Below are 27,887 nucleotides of genomic sequence, written 5' to 3' on the forward strand. Positions count from 1 at the left end.
GGTGATGAAACAAGATTCTGTGTTGATGATGAAACAAGTATGTGGTGATGAAACACGAGTCTGTGGTGATGAAACAAGAGTCTGTGGTGAGGCTGAAACACGAGTCTGTGGTGATGCTGAAACACGAGTCTGTGGTGATGCTGAAACAAGAGACTGTGGTGATGAAACACGAGTCTGTGGTGATGAAACACGAGTCTGTGGTGATGCTGAAACAAAAGTGTGGTGATGCTGAAACAAGAGTGTGGTGATGCTGAAACAAGAGTTTGTGATGATGCTGAAACACGTGTCTGTGGTGATGCTGAAACACGAGTCTGTGGTGATGCTGAAACAAAAGTCTGTGGTGATGCTGAAACACGAATCTGAGGTGATGCTGAAACACGAGTCTGTGGTGATGATGAAACAAGAGTCTGTGGTGATGAAACGGTGAAATATCCTTAAAATTAGACTAGAACTTGACTCCATAACTGCCACTTCTTAGACGCACGTGCGTTTTTAAAAATATGAAAAATGAATTTTGTGATATTAAAAATACCAGGATGACCAGAAACACTTCGGATGTGTGGAAATGGATAATATAAACAATAAAATATAAGTAAAGTGTGATTTTAGTTATTAAAAATTGCTCTAATAGTGAAAAATATGCCTCAGTGTTTAAAAAGTAGGGTGTGTCACTTTAAATAAGACGATGGCTGCAGCTGGTGAGACGTTTGACAGGGCTTGTTGTCATAAAATGCTGCTTCATCTAGGACGTTCATGTCATTTATTTTGATATGATATAGGATCAGTGTACCACCTACTATTTTGCTTAAACCATAAAGTTTGTTTTTGTTTAACGACACCACTAGAACACATTGGTTTATTAATCATCGGATGTGTTGGATGTCAAACAGTTGGTAATTTTGACAGTAGTCTTAGAGACGAAACCCGCTACATTTTCTATTAGTAGCAAGGGATTTTTTAATATGCACGAACCCACAGACAGGATAGCACATACCACGACCTTTTCCATAACAGTCTTGGTTCACTGTCTGGAACGAGAAATATCCAAATGGATCGACCGACGGGGATCGATCCTAGACCGACCGCGCATCAGGCTGTCGCTTTACAACTGGGCTACATCCCGACCTTGCTTGAAACGTGCACGATCCTACTAAAATTAAGTTAATAGTTTGTGTTTAACGACTCCGCCAGAGCACATTGATTAAATCAATCATCGGTTATTGGATGTCAAACATTAAAAAGGAAACCCGCAATATTTTTCCATCAGCAAAAGGGGATCATTAATATGCACTTCCCAGACAGGGCAGCACATGTCATAACCTTTGATATACCAGCCCTGGGGCACTGATTAATCATGGGCTATAGGATATTAAACATTCATAGGAAACACCATGGTCTAACTTACGACGCCAGTTATTTGCGAAAGTTTACGGTATGTTTATGTAATTTAGAAAATATCTCGAAACGCGACTCCTAGTCTACAACGCGACGCTGATTGGTTAATTTATTCGCTGCCCTCCTGCAAGCTGTGTGAGAATCGCGACACGGTTTGCGAGATTTTATCCAAGAGCAGACGATAGCATCACGTGACTCACTTTCAGCCAAGCGCGCGGCAGTTCTTCAGCAGATACCGGCGAGAGTGCAACAACGGAGAGGTGAGTGAAATCAGTTTGTTAAATTTACTCCAATTCTTTAGCTAGAATGAAAAAGAAAAAGATCATAAAAAGTTAGAAGAATAAAACTAAACTAGGCCTATAAGAATATTTTAAAAAGAAAGTAAACAGAAAAAATGCCAAGTATAGTGATGATTTTTCTTCTAGACAACGTGAAGACGCTTTAAAGCTTTGTTAAATTGTGAACGGAAATACAGGATAGCGGATGTTTGAGACGGTCAGAAAGTGCATGTTGTACATTCCGTATAGAAACCCGTGGATAGATGGGGTAATTTGATACATGAAAAGAACAGAAACATGCACACTATTTCAAATGTGCGTGCCAACAATTTGATTTGTCTTAAAAATCTTTTTACAATATTTAATACAATATAATGAATTATAAAATAACATAATATTGAGTAAAATTATGTTGAAAGTAAAATATGTTTTCATTTAAACACTGTGCACGTTATGTAGGAGATTCGAAATGTTTCAATCTAAATGGGTCTAATTGTCAGTATCCAAAACGGTTACTTAAATCGTGCAAAAAACATTTCGATGAAATAAAGAGTTTATGTTTCATATTTATTTTGTATATTTTAAAAAATAAAAAATACGTTCATCTAATGTTCAAAATGTTTCCCGAAAGTTGTATACAAATTTTGCATTTTATTTCTGAAGACTATGTTACCAAGTACGTCTTTCCTAACCAGCTTATCGTTTATAAACAAATATAAACATATTCAATTTGTCAAGAAAACATTAGCATACGTTCATTTATACACACATACACATATGGACACACATTAACATGCACGCACACACACACACACACACATACTACTAGTATTTTATTGTTTATTGATTTTGGTTTTACTATCTTCGACTACTGCATAATTATATCAAAATTAATAAAACATTTGACATCCAATAGCCGATGATTAATAAATCAATGTGCTCTAATGGTGTTATTAAATAAAACAAACTCTCTATCTTCGAATCATTCACTTCCACTTCCAAAATAATATTATCCCTTCAAATTATGTGGTTCCTTAGAACTTTATACAGATTCTCCCATCCTTGATTCTTTGTGTTTGCCTAAACAGCTACAATCTCCGCTCGGAAACAGAAAGGATAATCCTCGTGTTTACCAATAACTCGTTGTGTTGGTGTTTATTCAACAAATCGACATGGGAATTCGGTGTTTGTCGTGTGAAGATAAAACTGAATTCTTTGTTCTCTGTTTGACGTGCTAACAACATCATGTATCCTTTAACCCCGCCAAATACGCCGTAAACACAGCGGCCTATTAAAGGTCCGCGAACTTGCTGTCAGTATTATAAATCTCTATATTATCCCATGGGGGAAACATCCTGGCTGGCTGTTTGCGATCTTCAGCTGGTTGCACAAGGAGTTCTTTCGACGATTAACATCTAAATGTGCGTCGATGAGGTTTCTTTCGTGGCACTGGCTATATAATTATTTGCCAGAAGTAAGTAGTAACCGGGGGTAGGAACCATTTGGGCGGTGTGAGGGCCTGTTCGCCCCTCCCCTCGTGCCCACCCCCTCCCCACTTAAAGACGAAAATGTACATTTTTTGTCCGTCTCTATATAAATAAATAAAAAAAAAAATCTGACTTGTGCCCCCACCTACACTACAGGTTGTGCCCCCTCACTAGACATAGTGCCCCCATCACAGGCTTCTAAGAATTGGAAATGTGCGTAATCCATTCATCGGTTAGGCCAAAACAAATTCAGGTAACCCATTTCCTTTTTTGCGTAACCCATCATGTACACGTAAAGGGTGTCATTAATTCAATCCGCGAATGAAAAATAAGTTACGCAAAATTAAGATTTGCGCGAGCGACGCGCGAACGAAATTATCGTCCTCGCCATTTTTAGGGTGGCTACCCACAGATGTTGTTCTTAAGGTCTGATGTAAAGAGTAACATCTAGGTTAACTGTGCGTCGATAAGTGTTTTTCCGTGGCTATAATTATTTACCAGCATTATGCAATGTAAAGGCCCGTAGGAAGTGGAGCTATGCCCCCCATCCCCTCTACTTGAGGAAGAAAATGTTGTTGTTTTTTGTCCGTCTCTATATAAATAAATCTGGCTTGTGCCCCCGCCTTCAATACAGTTTGTGTCCCCATTACTAGATATTGTGCGTCCACCCACTTCAAATGTCGTTCCTACGGACATACCCTAGTTTTTAAACACTAACGCCTGTTTTTGACTATTATAACCGTTTTTTGATAACTTTAATCATAGATCTTAGATTTTATTGTTTAGATTATCAATTTCCGTACATTCGAAGTGTTTTTGGTCATCCTGGTGTTTTTAATATCACAAAATGCATTTCTCATATTTTTGAAAAAACGCACGTACGTCTGAGAAGTAATAATTATGGAGTTGAGTTTTAGTCTATTTATAGAGGGTATTTCACCATTTCAAAGTCACATACTCATGTTTCACTCAATTGTAACTTTATCCCAATGTGTTATAGGTTTGTAGATTAACTAAACTTAGTGTTAATTTTCACGAGTTGAAACTAGGGTCTGTCCCTTTAAGCAAGATTTTGAGCTAAAATTTTATGTGTAGCATTATAGTGTAGAGTAACAAATCAAGTTTGACATTCATGGGAATTTGCCCGATTTTGACAGGTTGTGGCCTTAGAACTTAGGAGATCTATATAAATGTCAGTTGGGCCCAGTGGAGAATATGTATTGCTTTCGCAGTATTCTCAGAATGAGTGTAAATGTTTTTAAATAATTTTTTATAGGCAAATCCGATTTGCCTTTGGTTATCCTGGTGTCTATATAATAAAAGGGCAGTTGCAGAAGTGATCATATGGGAGGTAATTTCTGTAATATACCTATAACATACAAATCTATAATATCTTTAATTTTAAACCGTGTATGCTCAGTGGTAAAACTGGCGGATAGTGTGGGTGTCCTCTCCCACGTCCCCAAATCTGTCGTAGAAGGCGAGTCAAATAACAACTAGGGTACACAGTGATATAGGGTCTTCTCTAGCTAAACAAGAAATGGCATTATACAATAAAAAACCGGCCTCGGTGGCGTCGTGGTAGGCCATCGGTCTACAGGCCGGTAGGTACTGGGTTCGGATCCCAGTCGAGGCATGGGATTTTTAATCCAGATACCGACTCCAAACCCCGAGTGAGTGCTCCGCAAGGCTAAATAGCTAGGTGTAAACCACTTGCACCGACCAGTGATCCATAACTGGTTCAACAAAGGCCATGGTTTGTGCTATCCTGCCTGTGGGAAGTGCAAATAAAAGATCCCTTGCTGCTGATCGGAAGAGTAGCCCATGTAGTGGCGACAGCGGGTTTCCTCTCAAAATCTGTGTGGTCCATAACCATATGTCTGACGCCATATAATCGTAAATAAAATGTGTTGAGTGCGTCGTTAAATAAAACATTTCTTTCTTTCTTTCTATACAATAAAAAGGGCATTTTAAAAAGTATTTTTCTATAGGGCAACTGTCCCACTCGCACCGTCTGCCAACTCCATTCAAAAATAGCCGTCGCCAGTTTGAAACATAGTGTGCACAAATTATTTGCACAGTACAAGGGAAACAAGACGAGGTCGAGGTCAAATGACATAAGACAACATGGAGTAGGATGAAATACCAGTCTGTGTCAGAACATACGTCGAAATATATCGTATTTAAAAGTATGCATTATATTTAGGCCAGTTAAATGTGTTTTAGCGTCCGATCGGCCATGGGGGGGGGGGGGGGGGGGGGGGGGGGCAACAAAACAAGAACAACAAATAAACATATACTCACAAAATCAACAACACCCCCCCTACCCCCAACCCCCTCCCCCCCCCCCCCAAACAACAACCAAAACCAAAAGAAAACCAACATACCCCATCTCCGACAAAAAACACACAAAAAACACACAAAAAACAACCCACAAAAAACTCTTAAAAAACAACCCAAAAAGCTTTCATTTAGATATGATCTACGTGGTTCTCCAAACGCTGAGGGTGAAAAAAGGGGGTGGGCACAGTATTCCAGATGGCAGCTTCAAAGTTGGATCCTCGAGCTATTCCCGATTTTTAATATTCAAGCATTTAACATAAGGGCATCAACTTTTATTTTTAATATTCAAGCATTTAACATAAGGGCATCAACTTTTATTTTCTCTCGTGACGGCCATTCTTCAGTCTCCGTTGGATCTTGTTTACAATATAGGTCACGTACGAGCAGTTTAAGTGACAAATTGTGGCGAAACGCCACTGCAGAATTCCCATGTGCACCGCGCTCAGGAAAATTGAAAGATGTATTTTTGAACTTGCCTTTTGCCTTTTTTTTGGTGCACAAAAATTAACAATGTTTGGCTGTTTGGTGTTTAAAACTAGACGAGACTACAACAAATCCTCCGATTCGGTTAAAAAGGATACAGATATTCGAGCAAATTGAGCTGGCTTAAAACCTTTTCTCCGTGTATTTTTTTCCACCATTATCCCAACTATATATATCTAGAATACTAAACGAGCTTGGCTGTCTTACCATTGTTATGAAACGAGTGAACAGTTTTGGTATTTGACGAGTGAAAGATTGCCTATCTTATCATTTTTATGAAATGAGTAAACAATTTTGGTATCCGACTAGCGAAAGCAAGTGAGATACCAAAACTGTTCATTCATTTCATAAAAATGGTATGACAGGCAAGCTCGTTTAGTATTTTATTGATTACAAACCAACTGCAAACAAGCCGCAACGCAAAAGTAAGCATATGTTGAGACTTACTACATGTTATTTTTCTACGAATTGGGTCAGCAAGTGATCTACGTCACGCCAATATTACACTAGTTAGATATTGAGTTATTGTTATGACATGAGCAATATCATACACTGATGTGTAATAAATAGTTGTAATCCATGTATAAATGTGTAGCGATTCGTTTGAAACCCTATATAGCTTTTTGGTAGCAATGCTAATATGAATAAATGTTGTTATCCAGATTCGCACATTTTCCTTTAATTCGGGCAAAATCACCCTATCCACCCCCACCCCTCCCCCATAAAAAGTGGGAACCGGTACACCTGGCGACAAGACTGCTATTTGCATGTTTCAGCCTATTCACAAAATTCAAATAATAACGAAAATACATGAGGTTTTTTAAAATAAAAAAACTGGTTCCAGTTATCATTAATAGAACATGACGTAGGATTGGAATGCAAGACTGCAGATTTTAGTGACACTAATATAATTAGAGTGCTATATATTATTACTGATGTCATTTCGTGCTGGTTTGTATTTCTCAATCAGTTCCAAATCCCAGCATATCTCAGGCGCGGATCAATGGGTTTTTTAAATTTTAAAGTAGGGAGAGGGTGGTGGTGGTAATATTAATGTAATGTTTTTCGGTGTCGTTGATAAATACGACTTCTCAACATATAATATTACAAACGCATAAAATGACCCTTGTCCCTTGTATTACTTGCAGAATCCTGCCAGTGATTTAAAAATAATTTGAAAACATTCCGAATTATCCTGAGGGTATACGACATGTTTCATGTGAATTACGAATGCCTTAAAACATGTTTTATTTTATAAAATAAATAATTTGTAATGTAAAACTGAAGACTGATAACCCACCCCGTACGTATTGGTATGGTTCGCTGTACTGCGGCCACTAAAATAGACTCGCCCGATATTTTTAGAATTTGTATGCTCCCAAATAACGTTATAAAAGGCCAATTGGTCAATATTTAAATTATTATTTACAGACGAAATGTTACCTGGTCATTGGGGACTACGCAGTGTTGTTAGTAATCCGATTAAAATTAGTTCTAGTGGTCTAAACAAGGCATTCGTAATTCACATGAAACATATCGTATACCCTCAGGATAATTCGGAATGTTTTCAAATTATTTTTAAATCACTGGCAGGATTCTGCAAGTAAGGTTTTGATTGGTGGACATGAGCTCCAACTGGCTGGTGTTAGATCCACATGTAATAGTGGAGCTAATTTTAATTAGATTGAAATGGGGGTTACAACAATCTGCACCAATTTAAAGGGACTGTCCTGAGTTTGCTACCTCTGTAGCATGTTTACCACTTAACATATCCTTTTTGATGACTAAAATTATATATTAAAATTATTTTCATGTTTCGGATCGCAGTATCTGTATAAACAAGGAGTTTGTTGTCGTTCTAATGTTTGTAAGTAGCCCATCCCAGATTTTAATTTTCAATAAATTCGAACGATATCTTACGAAGAAAATGAATACTGACTGCTACAAAAAGGGGAAACTGTATTTAATATGTAATTTGAGTTGCCACAAGGGTGCATTATACCAAATAAAATCCCATAGGCTACCATGTTAACGTTGGTGTTTAAAAACACTATATGCAATATATCAACCAAACTATGACCCATAAATATCAGTACTACAACCCCTACCTTAAAGTATTAACTGAAGAAAATGGTACCTTTCATGGCTAATTTTCGGTATAACCAGATGGGTTTACAACACCCGTAGTTTTGCACAATTTGAGTACTTTTTTTTACAGGTACGCCATACATGTTTCAAGCATAAGGCTACTTGACACAGTAGTACTAGATGAAGTTCGAACTATGACCTAGCCAGAAGTTATTTGGTTCAGTACTAACGTAAAGAGCTCTGTTAATTGTAAACATTACAATGGTAGTCTTGTGTCGTGCTCACATCCGTCACACATACTTGACACATTCTATTATTCTGGAGAATAATCCTCCGCTGCAGTGTGGGGGTGGGGGTTGGGGTTGGGAGGCGGAACGTAGCCCAGTGGTAAATCGCTCGCTTAGTGTGCGGTCGGTTTGGGATCGATCCCCGTCGGTGAGCTCATTTGGGCTATTTCTCGTTTCATCCAGTGCACCACGACTGATATATCAAAGGCTGTGGTATGTGCTATCCTGTCTGTGGGAAGGTGCATATAAAATATCCCTTACTAGTAATGGAAAGATGTAGCGGGTTTCCTTTCACACTACAGGTATATGTCAAATTACCAAATGTTTGACATCCAATAGCCGATGATTGATAAATCAATGTGCTCTAGTGGTGTCATTAAATAAAATAAACATTCTATTATTCTGAAGAAGGATCTTCTACTGTCATGGTACACTAACTGTTCACCACATTTTGGTGGAGAGTAATCATCTTAAATAGACGAGGAAAGATATACATTGTATTTGGAAGACAAAATGTAATGGAATCATTTCGATTATGTAGTTTGATTTTTTTTATGACATGTTGACTTTTATTCAAAATTGTGATAAACTTAGCTGTCATATTCATATGCTCGAAAGTTTAATATACTTGTGATATTTATACTTAACACAGCTCTTAACATTGTGTCTTAATTTTATATTGATATTGAATAGAACCGGTTTATTCTAGTAGCACATGTAACACGTGCTACGGGCCCCGCGCTTCAAAGCGCCCCACGGTGATTTGTACATTTATTTTCCCCAGTTCATTTCCACCCTCTCCCCGAGCGGGTTGCAAAATATATATCCTGGGAAGGGGGGACCCGCTGTTATTTGTGCTACAGGCCCCGCAGATCCTTTAACCGGCTCTGATATTGAAGTGACATACCGTAATTTTTAAATAGTACGGCGTATTTTTCAATATTAAAAAGTCGTTTTTTTATAATTGGAATCGGGCATTACTTATATTTTATTATTTCGAATATCCATTTTCGTACATCCGAAGTGTTTATGGTCATACTGGTGATTGTAATGCCTCGAAATGCATTGTTGTTTACTCGTGTACCTCTGAGAAGTAAAGGTTATGGATACTTGGCTTTTGTCTATTTCTAGAGGGTATTTCCCTGTTACAACGTCGTAGTCTCGTGTTGACACCATTGTAACGTTATCCCGATGTGTTACAGGTTTATCCAAACGTAGGGTCTGTTTTCATAGACTCAAACTAGGGTCTGTTTTCATAGATTCAAACTAGTGTCTGTTTTCATAGACTCAAAGGTATTGTCTGTTTTCATAGACTCAAACGTAGGGTCTGTTTTCATAGATTCAAACTAGGGTCTGTTTTCATAGATTCAAACTAGGGTCTGTTTTCATAGATTCAAACTAGGGTCTGTTTTCATACACTCAAACTAGGGTCTGTTTTCATAGATACAAACTAGGGTCTGTTTTCATAACTCAAACTAGGGTCTATTTTCATAGACTCAAACGTAGTGTCTGTTTTCATAGACTCAAACGTAGTCTATTTTTATAGACTTAAACGTAGTGTCTGTTTTCATAGACTCAAACGTAGGGTCTGTTTTCATAGACTCAAACGTGGGTCTGTTTTCATAGACTCAAACGTAGTGTCTGTTTTCATAGACTCAAACGTAGGGTCTGTTTTCATAGACTCAAACTAGGGTCTGTTTTCATAGACTCAAACGTTGTGTCTGTTTTCATTGATTGAAACTAGAGTCTGTTTTCATACACTCAAACGTTGTGTCTGTTTTCATAGCTTCAAACTAGGGTCTGTTTTCATAGACTCAAACGTAGGGTCTGTTTTCATAGACTCAAACGTAGGGTCTGTTTTCATAGACTCAAACTAGGGTCTGTTTTCATAGACTCAAACGTTGTGTCTGTTTTCATTGATTGAAACTAGAGTCTGTTTTCATACACTCAAACGTTGTGTCTGTTTTCATAGCTTCAAACTAGGGTCTGTTTTCATAGACTCAAACGTAGGGTCTGTTTTCATAGACTCAAACGTAGGGTCTGTTTTCATAGACTCAAACTAGGGTCTGTTTTCATAGACTCAAACGTTGTGTCTGTTTTCATGATTGAAACTAGAGTCTGTTTTCATACACTCAAACTAGGGTCTGTTTTCATAGACTCAAACGTTGTGTCTGTTTTCATAGCTTCAAACTAAGGTCTGTTTTCATAGACTCAAACATAGGGTCTGTTTTCATAGATTCAAACTAGGGTCTGTTTTCATAGATTCAAACTAGGGTCTGTTTTCATACACTCAAAGTAGGGTCAGTTTTCATAGATACAAACTAGGGTCTGTTTTCATAGATTCAACTAGGGTCTGTTTTCATACAGTCAAACTAGGGTCTGTTTTCATAGACTCAAACGTAGTGTCTGTTTTCATAGACTCAAACGTAGTCTATTTTTATAGACTTAAACGTAGTGTCTGTTTTCATAGACTCAAACGTAGGGTCTGTTTTCATAGACTCAAACGTGGGTCTGTTTTCATAGACTCAAACGTAGTGTCTGTTTTCATAGACTCAAACGTAGGGTCTGTTTTCATAGACTCAAACTAGGGTCTGTTTTCATAGACTCAAACGTTGTGTCTGTTTTCATTGATTGAAACTAGAGTCTGTTTTCATACACTCAAACGTTGTGTCTGTTTTCATAGCTTCAAACTAGGGTCTGTTTTCATAGACTCAAACGTAGGGTCTGTTTTCATAGACTCAAACGTAGGGTCTGTTTTCATAGACTCAAACTAGGGTCTGTTTTCATAGACTCAAACGTTGTGTCTGTTTTCATTGATTGAAACTAGAGTCTGTTTTCATGCACTCAAACGTTGTGTCTGTTTTCATAGCTTCAAACTAGGGTCTGTTTTCATAGACTCAAACGTAGGGTCTGTTTTCATAGACTCAAACGTAGGGTCTGTTTTCATAGACTCAAACTAGGGTCTGTTTTCATAGACTCAAACGTTGTGTCTGTTTTCATTGATTGAAACTAGAGTCTGTTTTCATACACTCAAACTAGGGTCTGTTTTCATAGACTCAAACGTTGTGTCTGTTTTCATAGCTTCAAACTAAGGTCTGTTTTCATAGACTCAAACATAGGGTCTGTTTTCATAGATTCAAACTAGGGTCTGTTTTCATAGATTCAAACTAGGGTCTGTTTTCATACACTCAAAGTAGGGTCAGTTTTCATAGATACAAACTAGGGTCTGTTTTCATAGATTCAACTAGGGTCTGTTTTCATACAGTCAAACTAGGGTCTGTTTTCATAGACTCAAACGTAGGGTCTGCGACTTTGATCATCAGTTCGTTTTTTTCTATTTTTTTGCCACTCACTTACCGATGTATTGTTGTGCTGGGGTGTCGTTAAACATTCATTCATTCATTCATTCATTATTTCTTTCTTACAATAACTGCGAAATCAGGACAGTCCTTTTAATAAGATGATAATTGTGCACGGGTGAAGTCACACGCGTATCACTTCGCAGGGAAACCAATAAGGTGCGAAACATAGTATTTCATTTCCTCATCGGCCTTGACTTTACGGCGTCTGGGTTAATAGTGAATTAAGCAACACCGGACATCTGTGATCACTTAATTAATGTATAATACTATCGCGGAATACCCTTTGAGTAGTAATGAAAGGGTCTCACGTAACACTTTAATGATACCTAGTCAAATCAAAGGATTACATATGTGTGGATATAAATCACATATCGGCCGTATATAGAGATAATTAAAAGGATCGCGCTGAGCCAAAATTGATTAAATTATTTAATGGAAGGGAAGGATATATTTCATTCTGTGTGTGAGGAAAATTCATATGAAAAAAAGGAAATGAATATTTGTTTAACAAGACCTCAGCGCATTTCACACTACAATTATTCCCAAAGATAGGACATTACATACCATGCAGCGTTTCATATAGCAGTTGTTGGTCACTAGTAAAACTTCCACCATGTGTGGAATATATTACACTAGATGTAACCCGGGCTACGCACGTGGAAATTTAGATGGGGTGTGGTGGCCTTTCACTGCCCCCCCCCCCCCCAACCCCGCCCCCCAGGTCAGGTCAGATCAGGTCATAGGTTTTAACGTGCACATTCAGAACAAACTGTTGTAGCACACGCCTGTCATGGGTGCAGGTGTTATGCAATGTGTAGCGCGATGTGTTTACGGTGGTCGACTGGACTTGAACGCAAAACTATCCTTGAACGCAAAACTATCCTTGCGTCGTCAAGTACAAAGAGAAACCGGCCTCGGTGGCGTCAAGGTTAGGCCATCGGTCTATAGGCTGGTAGGTACTGGGTTCGGATCCCAGTCGAGGCATGGGATGTTTAATCCAGATACCGACTCCAAACCCTGAGTGAATGCTCCGCAAGGCTCAATGGGTAGGTGTAAACCACTTGCACCGACCAGTGATCCATAACTGGTTCAACAAAGGCCATGGTTTGTGCTATCCTGCCTGTGGGAAGAGCAAATAAAAAAATCCCTTGCTGCCTGTCGTAAAAGAGTAGCCTATGTGGCGACAGCGGGTTTCCTCTAAAAAAACCAGTGTCAGAATGACCATATGTTTGACGTCCAATAGCCGATGATAAGATAAAAAAAAATCAATGTGCTCTAGTGGCGTCGTTAAATAAAACAAACTTTACTTTACTTTACTCAAGTACAACGATTTTCAGCGGTACATGTCAAAACAGGAGAAGCGGTCAGAACTGTAGTAAACTGTCAGAAAGACATTTCGTATTATACTATAGATACTAAAACCTGTTGGTAAATAAGCAATGCATGTTTTGTACTCTTTTTACCTCCTTGTGCCTCTGACGATTTCATGTCTGTATTCATTCATTCATGTCTGATATCCAATTAAGGCCCAAGCACGCTGTTTAGGCTGTCTGTCCAACACAGTGGGTTAGTGGTTAGTGAGAGAAGTCTTCTTCTCCAACACAGTGGGTTAGTGGTTAGTGAGAGAAGTCTTCTTCTCCAACACAGTGGGTTAGTGGTTAGTGAGAGAAGGCTTCTTCTCCAACACAGTGGGTTAGTAGTTAGTGAGAGAAGTCTTCTTCTTCTACTGCGTTCAACCTATAGTTGATCGTGCTTTAGATTTGGAGTCCGGTTGTGGTGATAAAAAAAAACGCTGTCTCTGTCAAGTCTTTTTTGGAACCCACCCGAAAGCTTGACAGCCAGTGTTGCTCCGTTCGGCCAGTGCTTTATCCTGGCTTCATGGTAGAGGGGCAGAATTGCAGGATGTGCTCTGGGGACTGTCAATATAGTGGCCTTACACCTACTCACTGAGTGGGAGCCGGCAATGGGAGGCGAACCCATACCCACTAGCCTTAAGTCCGATGGCTTAACCACTACCCGACCGGGGACGGTCTCTCCTTCAATGGAGTTTTCTTCTAATTAATTGCCCAGCAAAGACGCGACACATTTGGATCTGAAGAGAGAAATTCCCAGAAAAGGTTTTATGATTTCTAAAAATGTTAGCATTGCACAAAATGCAATAAAATCTCTATGTAATATTTCCACACCGTCTCCACTTGGTGTGTGCTGTTTATTGCGGCTGTAGTTGCTTTACAGCGATATTATATAGCGATTTAAATGACGCTTTGGGTATTTTGGAGAATATGATACCTATTTATAAGGGGAAAAAAAGGAAGAAAAAAATTATATGATAGGGCCTACTTAAAAAGCCCCAACCTCTATACTATATCTAAATAAATGTTATTTTTCGGCATTTCATATCAAATCAAATCAATTTTTTGGAAAAACATTTTAGGCAAAAAGAAAGAAAGAAAGAAAAAAAAAAAAAAAAAAACTCCAGAAAACCAGAAAAAAACAAGCTGAAATAAGATTAAAAATGTGTAAAAATCAGATCCGTTATACGTTATTCAGTATTCTTACACACCAGTTGGTGAGAAATGAATTCGTTATTTTTTATAACACATACTTGTTTACACATGTACGTGTGTTAACAATTTCAAGACATACGACTTACCACTGCCTTACATCTAATGAAAAAAAACCCAGCCAGATCGAAATCGATTTGACTGTGACGTATAGTTAACCTGACAATCATTTGAGCCCCAAGTTCAGCTAGCAAAAGTTTCGCTAACGTTCGCGAACTATTTGATTGGTTCCCGACATGGCCATTTGGTTTACCATGAAGCGCATAAATCAGTCTAGCGGACGTTTTACTGCTCGGTCTGACTTGCCCTGGTTTCAGTCGCCAAGCAATATGCTGCTATATCTGATTAGCAGCAAGGGATCTTTTATGTGCAGCCGGGATAGTGTAAGAAGTCAAAATTATCAAACGTTTAACATCCAATAACCGATGATTAATAAACCAATGTGCCCTAGTGGTGTCGTTAAACAAAACAAACTTTAATTTTAGACTTTGTCAAAATTAACAAATGTCTGACATCCAATAGCCGATGATTAATAAATCAATATGCTCTAGTGGTGTCGTTAAACAAACTTAAACTTTAGACTATGTTAAAATTACCAAATTTTTCATATCCAATAGCCGATGATTAATAAACCAATGTGCTCTAGTGGTGTTGTTAAACAAAACAAAACTTTGACTTTAAACATTCCTTAATTCATTCCTTAATTCATTCATTCATCCATCCATGCATAGGTTCCTCTCATAAGGAAATAAGCTTCAACTTGTCTGCAGCCAAAGAACGCTCGATTCCAAATCTGGAAATCTACAATTTCACTGCTGGTTTCATTTCTCTCCTTGACGTCTGCGTTCAGTATCTCAGACGAACTTCGAGGCTGTTTAATTGCTCTTTTCATAGCAACGGCTCAGTGACTCAGCAACTCGTAGGAACACGTGCTTGAACGCTCATTAAACAAGCTGGGTTGAAGTTTTTACCTTCTATTCCAGAAGATTCCAATCTTCCATGAGTTATCTGTGTGAAGCTAATGTGGCGCGAGTTAGCGCTCTCCGTTTTAAATTGACTGCCATTCGCTTCAAACAGGATGCGCTATGCGGTCTTAAGTGAGATTGCAGGCCGATAAAATATCAGATATTGTCTGGAGCATTTTGGTTCTATGGTTTAATGACTATTTTCAGTACTTAATGATAAAGATTTACCTAGCATTGATTCACTCATTGTACGTCTTCAGATTTGTGTAATGTTTTTGGTTAATTTCAGAGTTTTTTTCCCCATTCATTTCTTTTGTAAAGTGATCCCCCAAAGTTAATTAAAAAGGACACAAATACCTCTCTAAGTAATTCACGGTCTTCAGTTAATATTATTAATCATTATTTGTGCTTGGGCCCAGTGGTAAAAACGCTCGCCTGATCCGCGGTCGGTCTATGATCGATCCCCGTCGGTTGATCCATTGAGCTTTTTCTCGTTCCTGGTGTCGAGACGTAGCCCAGTGGTAAAGCGCTCGCTTGATGCGCGGTTGGTTTGGGATCGATCCCTATCAGTGGGCCCATTGGACTATTTCTCGCTCCAGGCAGTGCACTACGACTGGTATATCAAAGGCCGTGGTAAGTGTTATCCTGTCTGTGGGATGGTACTTATAAAAGTCCCTTGCTGCTAATCGAAAAGAGTAGTCCATGAAGTGGCGACAGCAGGTTTCCTCTCTCAATATATGTGGTCCCTGGCACTGTCTAATGGTCTGGGGACAATAAAAATAAAAAATAATAATAAAAAAAATAATATATATATATATATATATATGTGTGGTCCGTAACCATATATCCGACACTATATAACCGTAAATAAAATATGTTGAGTGCGTCGTTAAATAAACCATTTCCTTCCTTCATCTTGATACCGACTGTTTGGACCTCCAGAAAGCTGCAGATTTGATGAGTCTAGTCTTAAATTTCATTAAAGGAATTATTCTGTCTGTGGGATGGTGCATATGAAAGATCCCTTGCTACTAATGGAAAAAGTGTATCAAGTGTCTTTTCTAAATGTTTAACATTTAACAGGCGATGATTAATAAGTGATCTAGTGATCTAGTGTTGTCATTAAACAAAGCAAACACATTAAAGGGACTATCCCGAGCATGGGCGGATCCAGGAAATATTTTTAGGGGGGGGGGGGGACCAAAAAAGAAGGGCACATTGACTCGTCAAAAGGGCACCTTACTACAAGTTTTGATATTTACAATTAATATGAATTCCTACAGTTCTACGTCATAATATACTAGCAATAATGAAGTAAATTGGCGTCACTCGCGTTAGAACCTCAATGGGGCCCCATTGAGACTCAATAACACAGACACATATCTGCAAGCTTGCGCATGTACACGAAAATCTTGATTTCATTTATCTACAATATAATTATTGTTTACTTAAAAAAAAAAAAATTCTACAAACAAAAAGGGCACTTGGACATTTTGAGGGCACTTGAACAATTTTTTGGGGGGACGCGTCCCCCTGGTCCCCCCCCCCCCCCCTTGGATCCGCCCATGCCGAGTTTGCAACCATTTAGGTTTTCGACAAATTTAATATTTTTTAAGGATTAAAATTAGTTAACTTACATTTTCTTGCTTATAATATGTAAATATCTTTAATCAAAGCATTTCTGGACATCGTATTCTGTTGACCAGTATTGTAATATCTAAATATCGATTTTTGTCTAAAATATTTTCGTGCGCCAAGAGGGAAGTTTGATTTGTTTAACAACACCACTAGAGCACAATGATTTATTAATCAGCAGCTATTGAATGCCAAACATTTGATAATTTTGACATTATAGTTTTAGGAAACCCGCTATATTTTTCCATTATTAGCAAGAGATCTTTTATATGCACTATCCCACATACAGAACTAAGAGTAGCCTATGTGGCGGCAGCTGGTTTCCTCTAAAAAAAAACAGTGTCAGAATGAACATATGTTTGACGTCCAATAGCCGATGATAAGATACAAAAAATCAATGTGCTCTAGTGGCGTCGTTAAATAAAACAAGCTTTACTTTTCTTTTTTTTTATAAAAAAAATTAGCTTTTAAAAATAACTTCTTTTTTTTTCAAAAACGGGGTACTAGTATCACATCCCTGATGTAAGCAGGAACGTAAATAAAATGAATTAAAGATCTCCCCAAATCAGAAGAAGGACTATATATCTTGTCAAAAAATACTAGTATTCACTTTCGAATAATTAAATGCTTCTTTTTAATTGCAAGACAGATACGCCGATCCCATTAAAGGCCCCACGAGATGAACAATCAAAGTGGCATGAACCAGAGGTGTCACATGCCACACGTTATGGCAGAAGTAGCACCTGTTCCTCGTTTCTCTATCACTATTATTCATTGGAAACTTAAGACCATATTTAACTTGATGAATCACACAAAGTACTTGGCTGCACTGATACACGCGGGGTGCTATCGTGGTGTTACGTTTCCGAAACCACCAGGGGTCGTTGCTTCAACAGGTTTTAGTTAACTAATTACTTGTTTTCAAAATATCTTTACGAAGGAAGGAATGTCTTAGTTATCGACGCACACTCAACACATTATGATTAAGGTGATATGGCGTCGCGGTCATATGCTTAAGGATCATACAGATAATAAGAAGGGAAACCCACTGTCGCCAAACATAATGCTGCTATTTCTGATTAGCAGCAAGGGATCTTTTATAAGCAAAATCCCACAGACGGGATAGTACACCAGTTGTGGAGTATTGGCAAGAACGAGAAATAGCCGTATGGGCCACCGACAGGGATTGACCCTTGACCGACTGCGGATGTGGTGGCTATAAAATACAGTTTTTGTTTAACACCACGACTAAAACACATTGAATCATGATTCATCATCTAATGGATGTCAAACATGATAATTCTGTCACACTCTTCAGAAGAAACCTACTGATTGTTTTCCATTAGCAGCAAGGGATATTTTAAATGTTCGTTTCTTCAGACAGGAAAAAACATACCACAACGTTTGATAGACCAGCCATGGGGCGCTGGTTAGGATGGGAAAAGCGATGCCTGTAATAAGAATATCCGATTTTCTTTTAGAACGTTACTTGTGAATGCTTTTAGATTTTCTATGACAGACTCTCACTGTTATGGGTCAAACTAACCCATTAACACATCTGCTCGACAACAGCTCATGCGACTGATTTGCAAGCTCAAGAAAACGTGCTTGAACCTTATGTTAATATAGACATGATAATAAATAGTATTTGCAAGCACAGGTCAATGCGACTGGGCCGTTCTTTAATATAAACATGATCATAAACATCACTTACAAGCACATGACAGCGTGCTTGAACCTTAATTCAGTATAAGCATAAAAATAAACAGTTGATACTAGTGTATTAAAAATAAAGTTTGCTACTAAGACTAGCTGTAAATCGTATCAGCGAGTTTATTTTCTGACAGTAATCCACTAAGACCAGTGTTAGGTAGTGGATAGGAAGGAGGAACAAATGAGGATGTACTCCAGTGGTAAAGCGCTTGCCTGATTCGCGATTGATCTAAGATCAATCCCCGTCGGTGAGCCCATTAGACTGTTTATCGTTTCAGCCAGTAGTATAACATAGACTGTGGTATGTACCATCCTCTCTGTGGGATGGTTGGGGCATAAAAAATCCCTTGCTGCTACTAAACGTTGTCTTGTTTAACGACACCACTGGAGCACATTGATTTATTAATCATCGGCTATTGGATGTCAAACATTTGATATTTTTTATTGCTGCTACCAGTGCTAGTAGGAACGAGTTACCCATAGAGTGTAGAAGAGGATTTTCTCTCATTATTTGTATGGTCCTTAACCATATGTCCGAAGCCATATAATCGTACAATATAAGTCTTGAGTGTGTCGTAAAATAAACCAAGGAAATGTTTTATTTAACGACGCACTCAAAACATTTTATTTACGGTTATATGGCGTCAGGCATATGGTTAAAGACCACACATATATTGAGAGAGGAAACTCGCTGTCGCCATTTCATGGGCTACTCTTTTCGATTAGCAGCAAGGGATCTTTTTATATGCACCATCCCACAGACACGATAACACATACAACGGCCTTTAATATACCATTCGTGGTGCACTGGCTGCAGCGAGAAATAACCCAATGAGCCCATCGACGGGGGTCGAACCCAGACCGACCGCGCATCAAGCGAACGCTTCGATGTGCTCGACACTGGACAGGCCGGTGATGTTAAAGTCACCAGCAACCGACAGCCGGGATAATCCACAAAAATTAAGTAAGTTTATTTTTTTTAACGACACCACTAAAGCACATTAATTCATTAATCATCGGCTATTGGATATGAAACATTTGATAATGTTTACATTTATACAGACTGTGAGAAAAAACAAATCCGCAGCCTTTTTCGATTAGTAGCAACGGGTCTTTTATATGCACTATCCAACAGACAGGGTAGCACATACCACAACATTTGATATACCAGTCACGAGAAATAGTCCATGGGGTCCATCGATGGGAATCGATTCTATAACGACCGCACACCAGGGGGCGCTTTACCACTGAGCTGCGTTCCGCCCCAACCACAAGACTTATTGACCAATTAATCGTAGTTAAGATCAGTACTGTTAAACGGTCGGTATTCTCTGTATAAAGCATATGATTAAATAATCATACTAAATACGTATACACAGTCATGGATCTAAATGATATCGGCATTGACCTTCGGGTGCCAACATAACAGCAATAGCCAATATAGTGGAGTTGCATGTCGAAGACAACTCGACGTAGAGTCGATCGCCCTAGGAGAACCCGCCGGGTGTTCATCCCGTTCCAACCATCCAGTGCTTCACGACTGGTATATCGTAAGTCGTACTGTTCTGCTTGTGGTAAAGTGCATATTAAAACAAATCCATATTGCTATTTCAGTAGAAGAAGTCGTGACTAAACCTTGCAGTTTGGTACCACCAATTCAGTTCAACTTATTAAAACAAATCCATATTGCTATTTCAGTAGAAGAAGTCGTGACTATTTAGGATATTTCATTTATCTATCTGTTTTGTCTGTCTATCTATCTATCTATCTATCTATCTGTCTATCTGTCTATTTGTCTGTCTATCTATCTGTCTATTTGTCTGTCTATCTAACTAACTATTCCGACTGTATTTTATTTAACAATTTCTGTTCACCACTGCCTTCACCGTCAAATATTTACGGAGTAAAAGCAGCTGTGGGTGTGATTGGTAGTAATATGTGACATTGATTATTTGTGCAAATACTATTATCCATTGACAATAAATAAATACACTTTTATTTGTTATACAGTTGTTATGCAGTATATACCAGAGGTTGAAATTAATGCGGGGTACCCCCAAAAATGGAACTGCAATTTTCAGCAAAAATGACGGTTGCTATTAAAAACATTAATTACATCTCTTAAATGATATGTGACCCCCCCACCCCCCCCCCCCCCCCCCCCCCCCCCCCACCCCCATTTTCTTGCAGGTAGATGAGATGAGAGGTGCCACACTTTCTATTGCTGTACTTCCTGGGTGTGTTGATACGCTGCTTATATCAGTTTTATTAGTAAACGTTAACATTATCGGCAACAGGAATTGATTTGGTCTATTAGAACCTTAAACATAAATTCTTCCATTTCTCTAATCTCCATGGTGATAATAACCAACACAGATGGTGGTCTCCCTACGAAGATACTGATGGCGATGTAATCAGATTTTCTCTTTAAGCAGATTTGTCACCGTCCGGTTTCCTTTTGACAGAGAATCAGAAAACTGCGCACAGAGAGGTCACAATAACAAATGTCTATTGTTCTAAACCTGCTAACTTCGGATATCAAACCTGACGCGTGTTCAGGAGAGCGAGCGATAGAGGTGGCTCGCTAGAATGGGTTGTGCGCCTACCTTTAGATCATGATCGTAATGCGATAGAAGACGATGGTACCAGTTAATTTATTCGCGAGCATCCGCCCTCTTGAACACACCACTTGTTGTCGGAATTGTCAAAGTTTGGTTTGTTTAACGACACCACTAGAACACATTTATTTATTATCGGCTATTGGATGTCAAACATTTGGGGGTGAGCCCATACCGGGATGCGAACCAGCTTCAAGACCAGTTTTCTTTTTAACTACTACATCTCAGGGGTCGTCTGTTTTTCATTATTAGTTGTTTATTACTTGAATAATAACTCAATCTAATTAAAATTAGCTCCACTATTACATGTGGATCTAAAGACAGCCAGTTGGAGCTCATGTCCACCAATCAAAACCTTACTTGCAGAATCCTGCCAGTGATTTAAAAATAATTTGAAAACATTCCGAATTATCCTGAGGGTATACGACATGTTTCGTGTGAATTACGAATGCCTTAAAACATGTTTTATTTTATAAAATAAATAATTTGTAATGTAAAACTGAAGACTGATTTAGTTTTTTATTTTATTTTATAAATAATTTTTAATGTAAAATTGAAGACTGATAACCCACCCCGTACGTATTGGTATGGTTCGCTGTACTGCAGCCACTAAAATAGACTCGCCCGATATTTTTAGAATTTGTATGCTCCCAAATAACGTTATAAAAGGCGAAGTGTGATTGGTCAATATTTAAATTATTATTTACAGACGAAATGTTACCTGGACATTGGGGACTACGCAGTGTTGTTAGTTTTAAATCACTGGCAGGATTCTGCAAGTAAGGTTTTGATTGGTGGACATGAGCTCCAACTGGCTGTCTTTAGATCCACATGTAATAGTGGAGCTAATTTTAATTAGATTGAATAATAACTGCACTGTCAAGTAAAATCCGTAAAAACTCTATCTGAATTGGAAACTGATACCGGGATGCGAACCCAGTTTCTACTAGTCTTAAGTTTGAAGACTTTTGATCACAGCACTGACGTGTTACATGTGTTTTAACAATAACATGGTTGTCACGTAACGACAGTTCCTGTCGAAAACTCCCGTGAGATTGCGGTAACATTTCTAGTTATGTCATCCTGATTTGGCGGGGACACTGTAATTAGCAGACGGCAGATGACTTTTTCTGTTTCCTGCCGTGGCGCTCACTTTTGTCTAAAAGCAGGTAATAAACAAACAAAGTCAATGCAATTCGGCAAACACGCATGAGAAAAATACAACATTTTAGAAGCCAGTAGTAAACGGAAAAACAAAAGTGTTTTAACAACATCTCAACATAGTATTATCTGTACGTGATCTAGAGTAGAGAGGAAACCTGCTTCCGCTACATAGGCTACTCCCATCGACTAGCAGAACACCTTTCTTACACAAAAGAAAGAAATGTTTTATTTTACGACGCACTCAACACATTTTATTTACAGTTATATGGCGTCAGACATATGGTTAAGGACCACACAGATTTTTTGAGGAAACCCGCTGTCGCCACTACATGGGCTACTCTTTCCGATTAGCAGCAAGGGATCTTTTATTTGCACTTCCCACAGGCAGTATAGCACAAACCATGGCCTTTGTTGAACCAGTTATGGATCACTGGTCGGTGCAAGTGGTTTACACCTACCCACTGAGCCTTGCGGAGCATTCACTCAGGGTTTGGAGTCGGTATCTGGATTAAAAATCCCATGCCTCGACTGGGATCCGAACCCAGTACCTACCAGCCTGTAGACCGATTGCCTAACCACGACGCCACCGAGGCCGGTTTACACAAAGGACACGCATAACACGTTTGATGCATAGGCATACGGCTTCCCATTTTTGTAGGGGGTGGGGGTGGGGGCAGGCCGATGTTCGCTCGAACTAAACAGAAGTGCCCGAATCTCTTCATAATAGTATTCATATTAGCATTACTACCAAACAGCTATATAGGGTTGCAAACGAATCGTCACGCAGTTTTACATGGATTACAACTAATGGTGTGGGTAGAATGATAAAAATACATGTTGAAAAGTGTTCGGGCTAGATCATTTTTTGCTCGAATTTCTTTATATGGATTACAACTAATGGTGTGGGTAGAATGATAAAAATACATGTTGAAAAGTGTTCGGGCTAGATCATTTTTTGCTCGAATTTCTTTATTGTTTTTTTTTTGCCCGAATTTGAGGATTTTCTCCTGGACTGCCCTCCCATCTCTCCCCCCCCCCCCCCCCCCCCCACCGCCCGGTACCCCCGTCTCGTACGCTTGTGGTTTGATGTGTCAGTTGTAAGGCGAAACGGGGGGCGGGAGAGGGTATGCGATTCCAATGGGTGGACGATGTTGATCGATTCGACGACATATCATAACACACGCGAAATGTGTATGTGTATGCTGCATATGTACATACATGTATATAGTGTGTTTTACCCACCTGTAATATACACAAACATGCAGATGAAATGGATACTCATGGGAATAGGTGGGGTTTTTTTGGTTTTGTTTTGTAATATATATTTTTACTAGGTAAAGAATAATGAGAGTGTAAAGCGGGGAATATTGTATGTCGACTTCTTTCCATGCGTAGGTCACTTACAACAATAGTTGTATGTTGTAACATCAACGATGTTTCATGTTCGTTTTTAACTACAGTAAAGTACATGTACTCTTATAACGAACCGAAATGACATTATTTATCATGGCTTTTGATATACCAGTCGTGGGGCACTAGGTGGGTCTACCACAGAAGAGGAGTGATCCTACGAATTAAGCACCTTAGGCGACCTAGACTGAGTTATAGTCCACCCCACTGGGAACGCATTTCTTCATACTATGAAATTTACTACAAATTGATTTGAGCCGATTGATTTGTAAATTGCACACCATTTTTTACAACCCCCCCCCCCCAACCCCAACCCCACCATGTTTATAGAATGATGGGGCGCACTATAGATCCGGCCCACAGATAGCCGAGTTGTGTACTCCGTACGGCGTGAATCATCATCATAATCAAAATCATCATCACCACCACCACCACCATGATTATCATCATCATCATTATCATTATCATCATCATCATTATCATCATTATAATCATCATCAATTTCATCTTCATCATCAACAACATCATCATCATCTTCATCAGCATCACCACTGTCATCATCACCACCGACATCATCATCATCATCAACATCAACTTCAGCATCAGCATCAGCACAACCTTCATCATCATCAACAAGACCACCATCATCACCATCACATCGTCATCATCAACATCACCACCATCATCATCACCATCATCATTTTAATCTTAATCATCACCACCATCATTGTCACAATCACTATCATCATCATCATCATCATCATCATCATCATCAGACATCCTTACGAGGTCAAATCAAGCCACAGTTCAATAATGAAACGATTGCCCTCACTTCAGTCGTAAGCAGAGAGTGACTTAGTACAAACAAACATCTGAAAATCTTCAACATTATTCTTTTTTCGCACACAGATTACTCTCCTAACTCGAGGACAACTAATCACACAGAGAAAACAATGGACCCTGTAATTCAGCCGTTAATGAAACACGCATACAATGCTTGTGACAAAGAACAATATTTGTTTTTCTGGATTACCAGATTATCTTTCAATTTGAATTTCCTAGTAAATATTTCTTTAATACAGACACATGTTTTTGTTTCTTCTTCTTCACGCAGAAATGCTGGCTGTTGTTGGTTGTTGGTAGAGCGATCGCCTGAGGTCCTTAAGTCATAGTTTGTTGTGTTTAACGACACCACTAGAGCACAATTATTTATTAATCACCGGCTATTTTATGTCAAACATTTGGTAATTTTTCCATTAGTAGCAAGGGATCTTTTATATCATCCTACAGACAGGATATGACATACCACGGCCTTTGATATACCAGTCGTGGTGAACTGGCTGGAACGAGAAATAGGCCAATGGATCAACCGACGGGGATCGATCCATGGCCGATTGCGCATCAAGCGAGCGCTTTACCACTGGGCTTTATAATCATCATTTTTAAAAATATTTGTTTTTAACTAACATAATATCAACGTGAATGTGAATACTGGTTTTATGTTTACCGTATCTCATACCTGAAATAATACGGTAATCGCTATTTACTAGTTTACTACATTTCTGTAGCATATTTAATGGTATAAATCTACCCACTAATACAACACAGTAGTGGCTATTTCTTTTATTCCACAGCATTTCACGCAATGTGGTTGTAGCAATTTGGTTTGTTTTCTGACATTTGTATTGCTTTTTAATTACGAAGTAGAACTATTGTTTGTAATCCTGTAGTTAGAAATAGTTTCCCAAGGAAATCTGTTGTAATGTCCTCATCGATCATCGGTTATAGCTTTACACCGACCGATCAAGTTTTGATTACACAAATAGGTAGAATGTATACGAACTTAGGAACCATTTGAATTATTAGCACCTGCTGTGTGTGTGTGTGTGTGTGTGGGGGGGGGGGGGGTCCCAACCTGGGGTATATGTAGCAATGTGTTTGGTTTGATGGAACAATTGAATTGGACTAGACTGTTCCATTAAGGTTATAGGGGTTTGCTTAATTAGTCCCTAAGATGACTGTGTAAGAACTGGGAATATGCTGGTGTGTAACGAATGGGATGCGTAACAAATGGGAGACAAACTTGTTTGGCGGGACGTAGTCCAGTATTAAAGCTTTCGCTTGATGGGGGTCGGTTTGGGGTCGATCCTCGTCGGTGGGCCCATTGGGCTATTTCTCGTTTCAGCCAGTGCACCACGACTGGTATGTCAAAGGCCGTGGTATGTGCTATCCTGCCTATGGTATGGTGTATATAAAAGATCCCTTGCTACTGATGGAAAAATATAGCGGGTTTCCTCTCTAAAACTATCTTTGACATCAAATAGCCGATGATTAATAAATCAATGTGCTCTACTGGTATCGTTAAACAAAACAAACTTTGATCCTGTTGTCGTCTTCACCGGGATAGGTACAGAAATTATCGCTAACTTTACCTTTTCGGGGTACACAGAAAAACAAACCCAAACCCCACATTTCATCATTCAGACTGCAGGAATAATTAGTTAAAATGCTTGAACGATATCGGCCTCGGTGGTGTCGTGGTTAAGCCATCACATCCAATAGCCGATCATTAGTAAATCAATGTGCTCTAGTGGTGTCATTTAACAAAAAACAACAAAACAAAAACAAACCAGTGTTTGTAATCTTCGTTTCAGACCGACCAACAGAAAACATGAGATCGTGGCTGTTTGTGTTACTTCTGGTCCTCGCCAGTGCGGCCTACATCGTGAGAGCTCAAGAAAATACGTCCGCAGAACCGGAACCGGAAGTATCCGCCACAGAAAGTACATCAGGTAAGTGTGGATTGGTGGAATCATTGACAGTCAGCCATTACATACACATGGAAATACGCACGCACGCATACGCGCACGCGCGCGCATACACACACACACACACACACACACACACTTAAACACACACATAATACATAGATACATACATACATACATACATGTCCTAGCGACACCAATACACACACACACACACACACACACACACACACATATATATATACACACACGCACACATATGTACGCACGCACACACCCACTACATACATACAAACTCGCAGATGCGCAAATAATTATTTGATCCATCACAAATATTATCACACACACACACACACACACACACACACACACACACACACACACACACACACACACACACACACACACATTAAATTATGTAATCCAAGAGGGATTTTAAATGCAAATTAAAGCAATCCACATTATAATACAATGGTGACAGTATAAACAGTAATTCCATCAAATCGAAAGGTTATTAAAGGTAAAACTAGCCATCTGTAGGTTGAACACAATAGATGTAGCGGATTACCTCTCTAAGACTATATGTCACAGTTTGACATCATGCAGTAGCTTATTAATAAATCAATGTGCTCTAATGGTGTCGTTAAACAAAAACAAACTTTACTGTCTTTGCGTTTCAGCTACCAGTAGCGTCGTCCCAGAGACGTCAGAAGAACCAAGTGGATGCTCATCGATGCATAACGTCTTCTGGGTAGCATCATCCATCATTTGTGCTTTCATTATCCGTGCCTTATTGTAAAGCATTCACAGACTTTCAGAAAGAAAGTTTCAGAAGACTTTCACAGCCGCCATTTTGTTGTCGATACTGATGTTTTCGCTTGTGGTATATCATGGACGTAATATTGTGGATTCCATTGGTCAGAATTGTTAGAAAGAGAAAATGATGTCATTGATGACGTAGTCCCTACATCGGAGATGTCTCATGTGATGTCATGGATGACGTAGTCACTCTGTCGGAGATGTCTCATGAAGTTCGACTCATCATGCACTGCGTTCTTGTCACAATACTGTTAGTAACTGATTTGTTTTAATGATCAAGTAAATAGATATATAAATACATAGATGTAATGCAATGAGCAGTGAACCAAATTATTTGATTACATTCATGGACTGACAAAACTCGGATGGGGGGGGGGGGTAGATTTCTATCTTTATTTACATAGAATGGGGGGGGGGGGGGGGAACCCACCCAAAAAACTATAGGCCTACATTTTCGTCCTCAAGTGGAGGTTGCTACGGGCCTGGGACCATATTTTCGAAGCCATCT

General features: G+C 39.0%; 1 protein-coding gene across 1 annotated transcript; it reads left to right on the forward strand.

Annotated features, from left to right (window-relative positions):
- The first annotated feature begins 47 nt into the window (after positions 1-47).
- Positions 48-27,693, forward strand: LOC121389070. The gene is made up of 4 exons (XM_041520689.1): positions 48-222; positions 1,569-1,655; positions 26,447-26,584; positions 27,241-27,693. The coding sequence occupies exons 1-4, from the start codon at positions 48-50 to the stop codon at positions 27,357-27,359; spliced, it is 519 nt and encodes a 172-aa protein (XP_041376623.1). The 3' UTR covers positions 27,360-27,693.
- Positions 27,694-27,887: the final 194 nt, after the last annotated feature.

Source organism: Gigantopelta aegis, chromosome 2, assembly GCF_016097555.1.
Source record: "Gigantopelta aegis isolate Gae_Host chromosome 2, Gae_host_genome, whole genome shotgun sequence".
Lineage (NCBI taxonomy): Eukaryota > Metazoa > Mollusca > Gastropoda > Neomphalida > Peltospiridae > Gigantopelta > Gigantopelta aegis.

Excerpts from the sequence above, each read along its gene's own strand:
- LOC121389070 (XM_041520689.1), top strand. The coding sequence starts at position 48 with ATGAAACACGAGTCTGTGGTGATGAAACAAGAGTCTGTGGTGAGGCTG. Across the intron at positions 223-1,568 it reads GATGCTGAAACAAAAGTGTG|AGCAGACGATAGCATCACGT; the intron begins GTGATGCTGAAA and ends ATTTTATCCAAG. Across the intron at positions 26,585-27,240 it reads CGCCACAGAAAGTACATCAG|CTACCAGTAGCGTCGTCCCA; the intron begins GTAAGTGTGGAT and ends TTTGCGTTTCAG.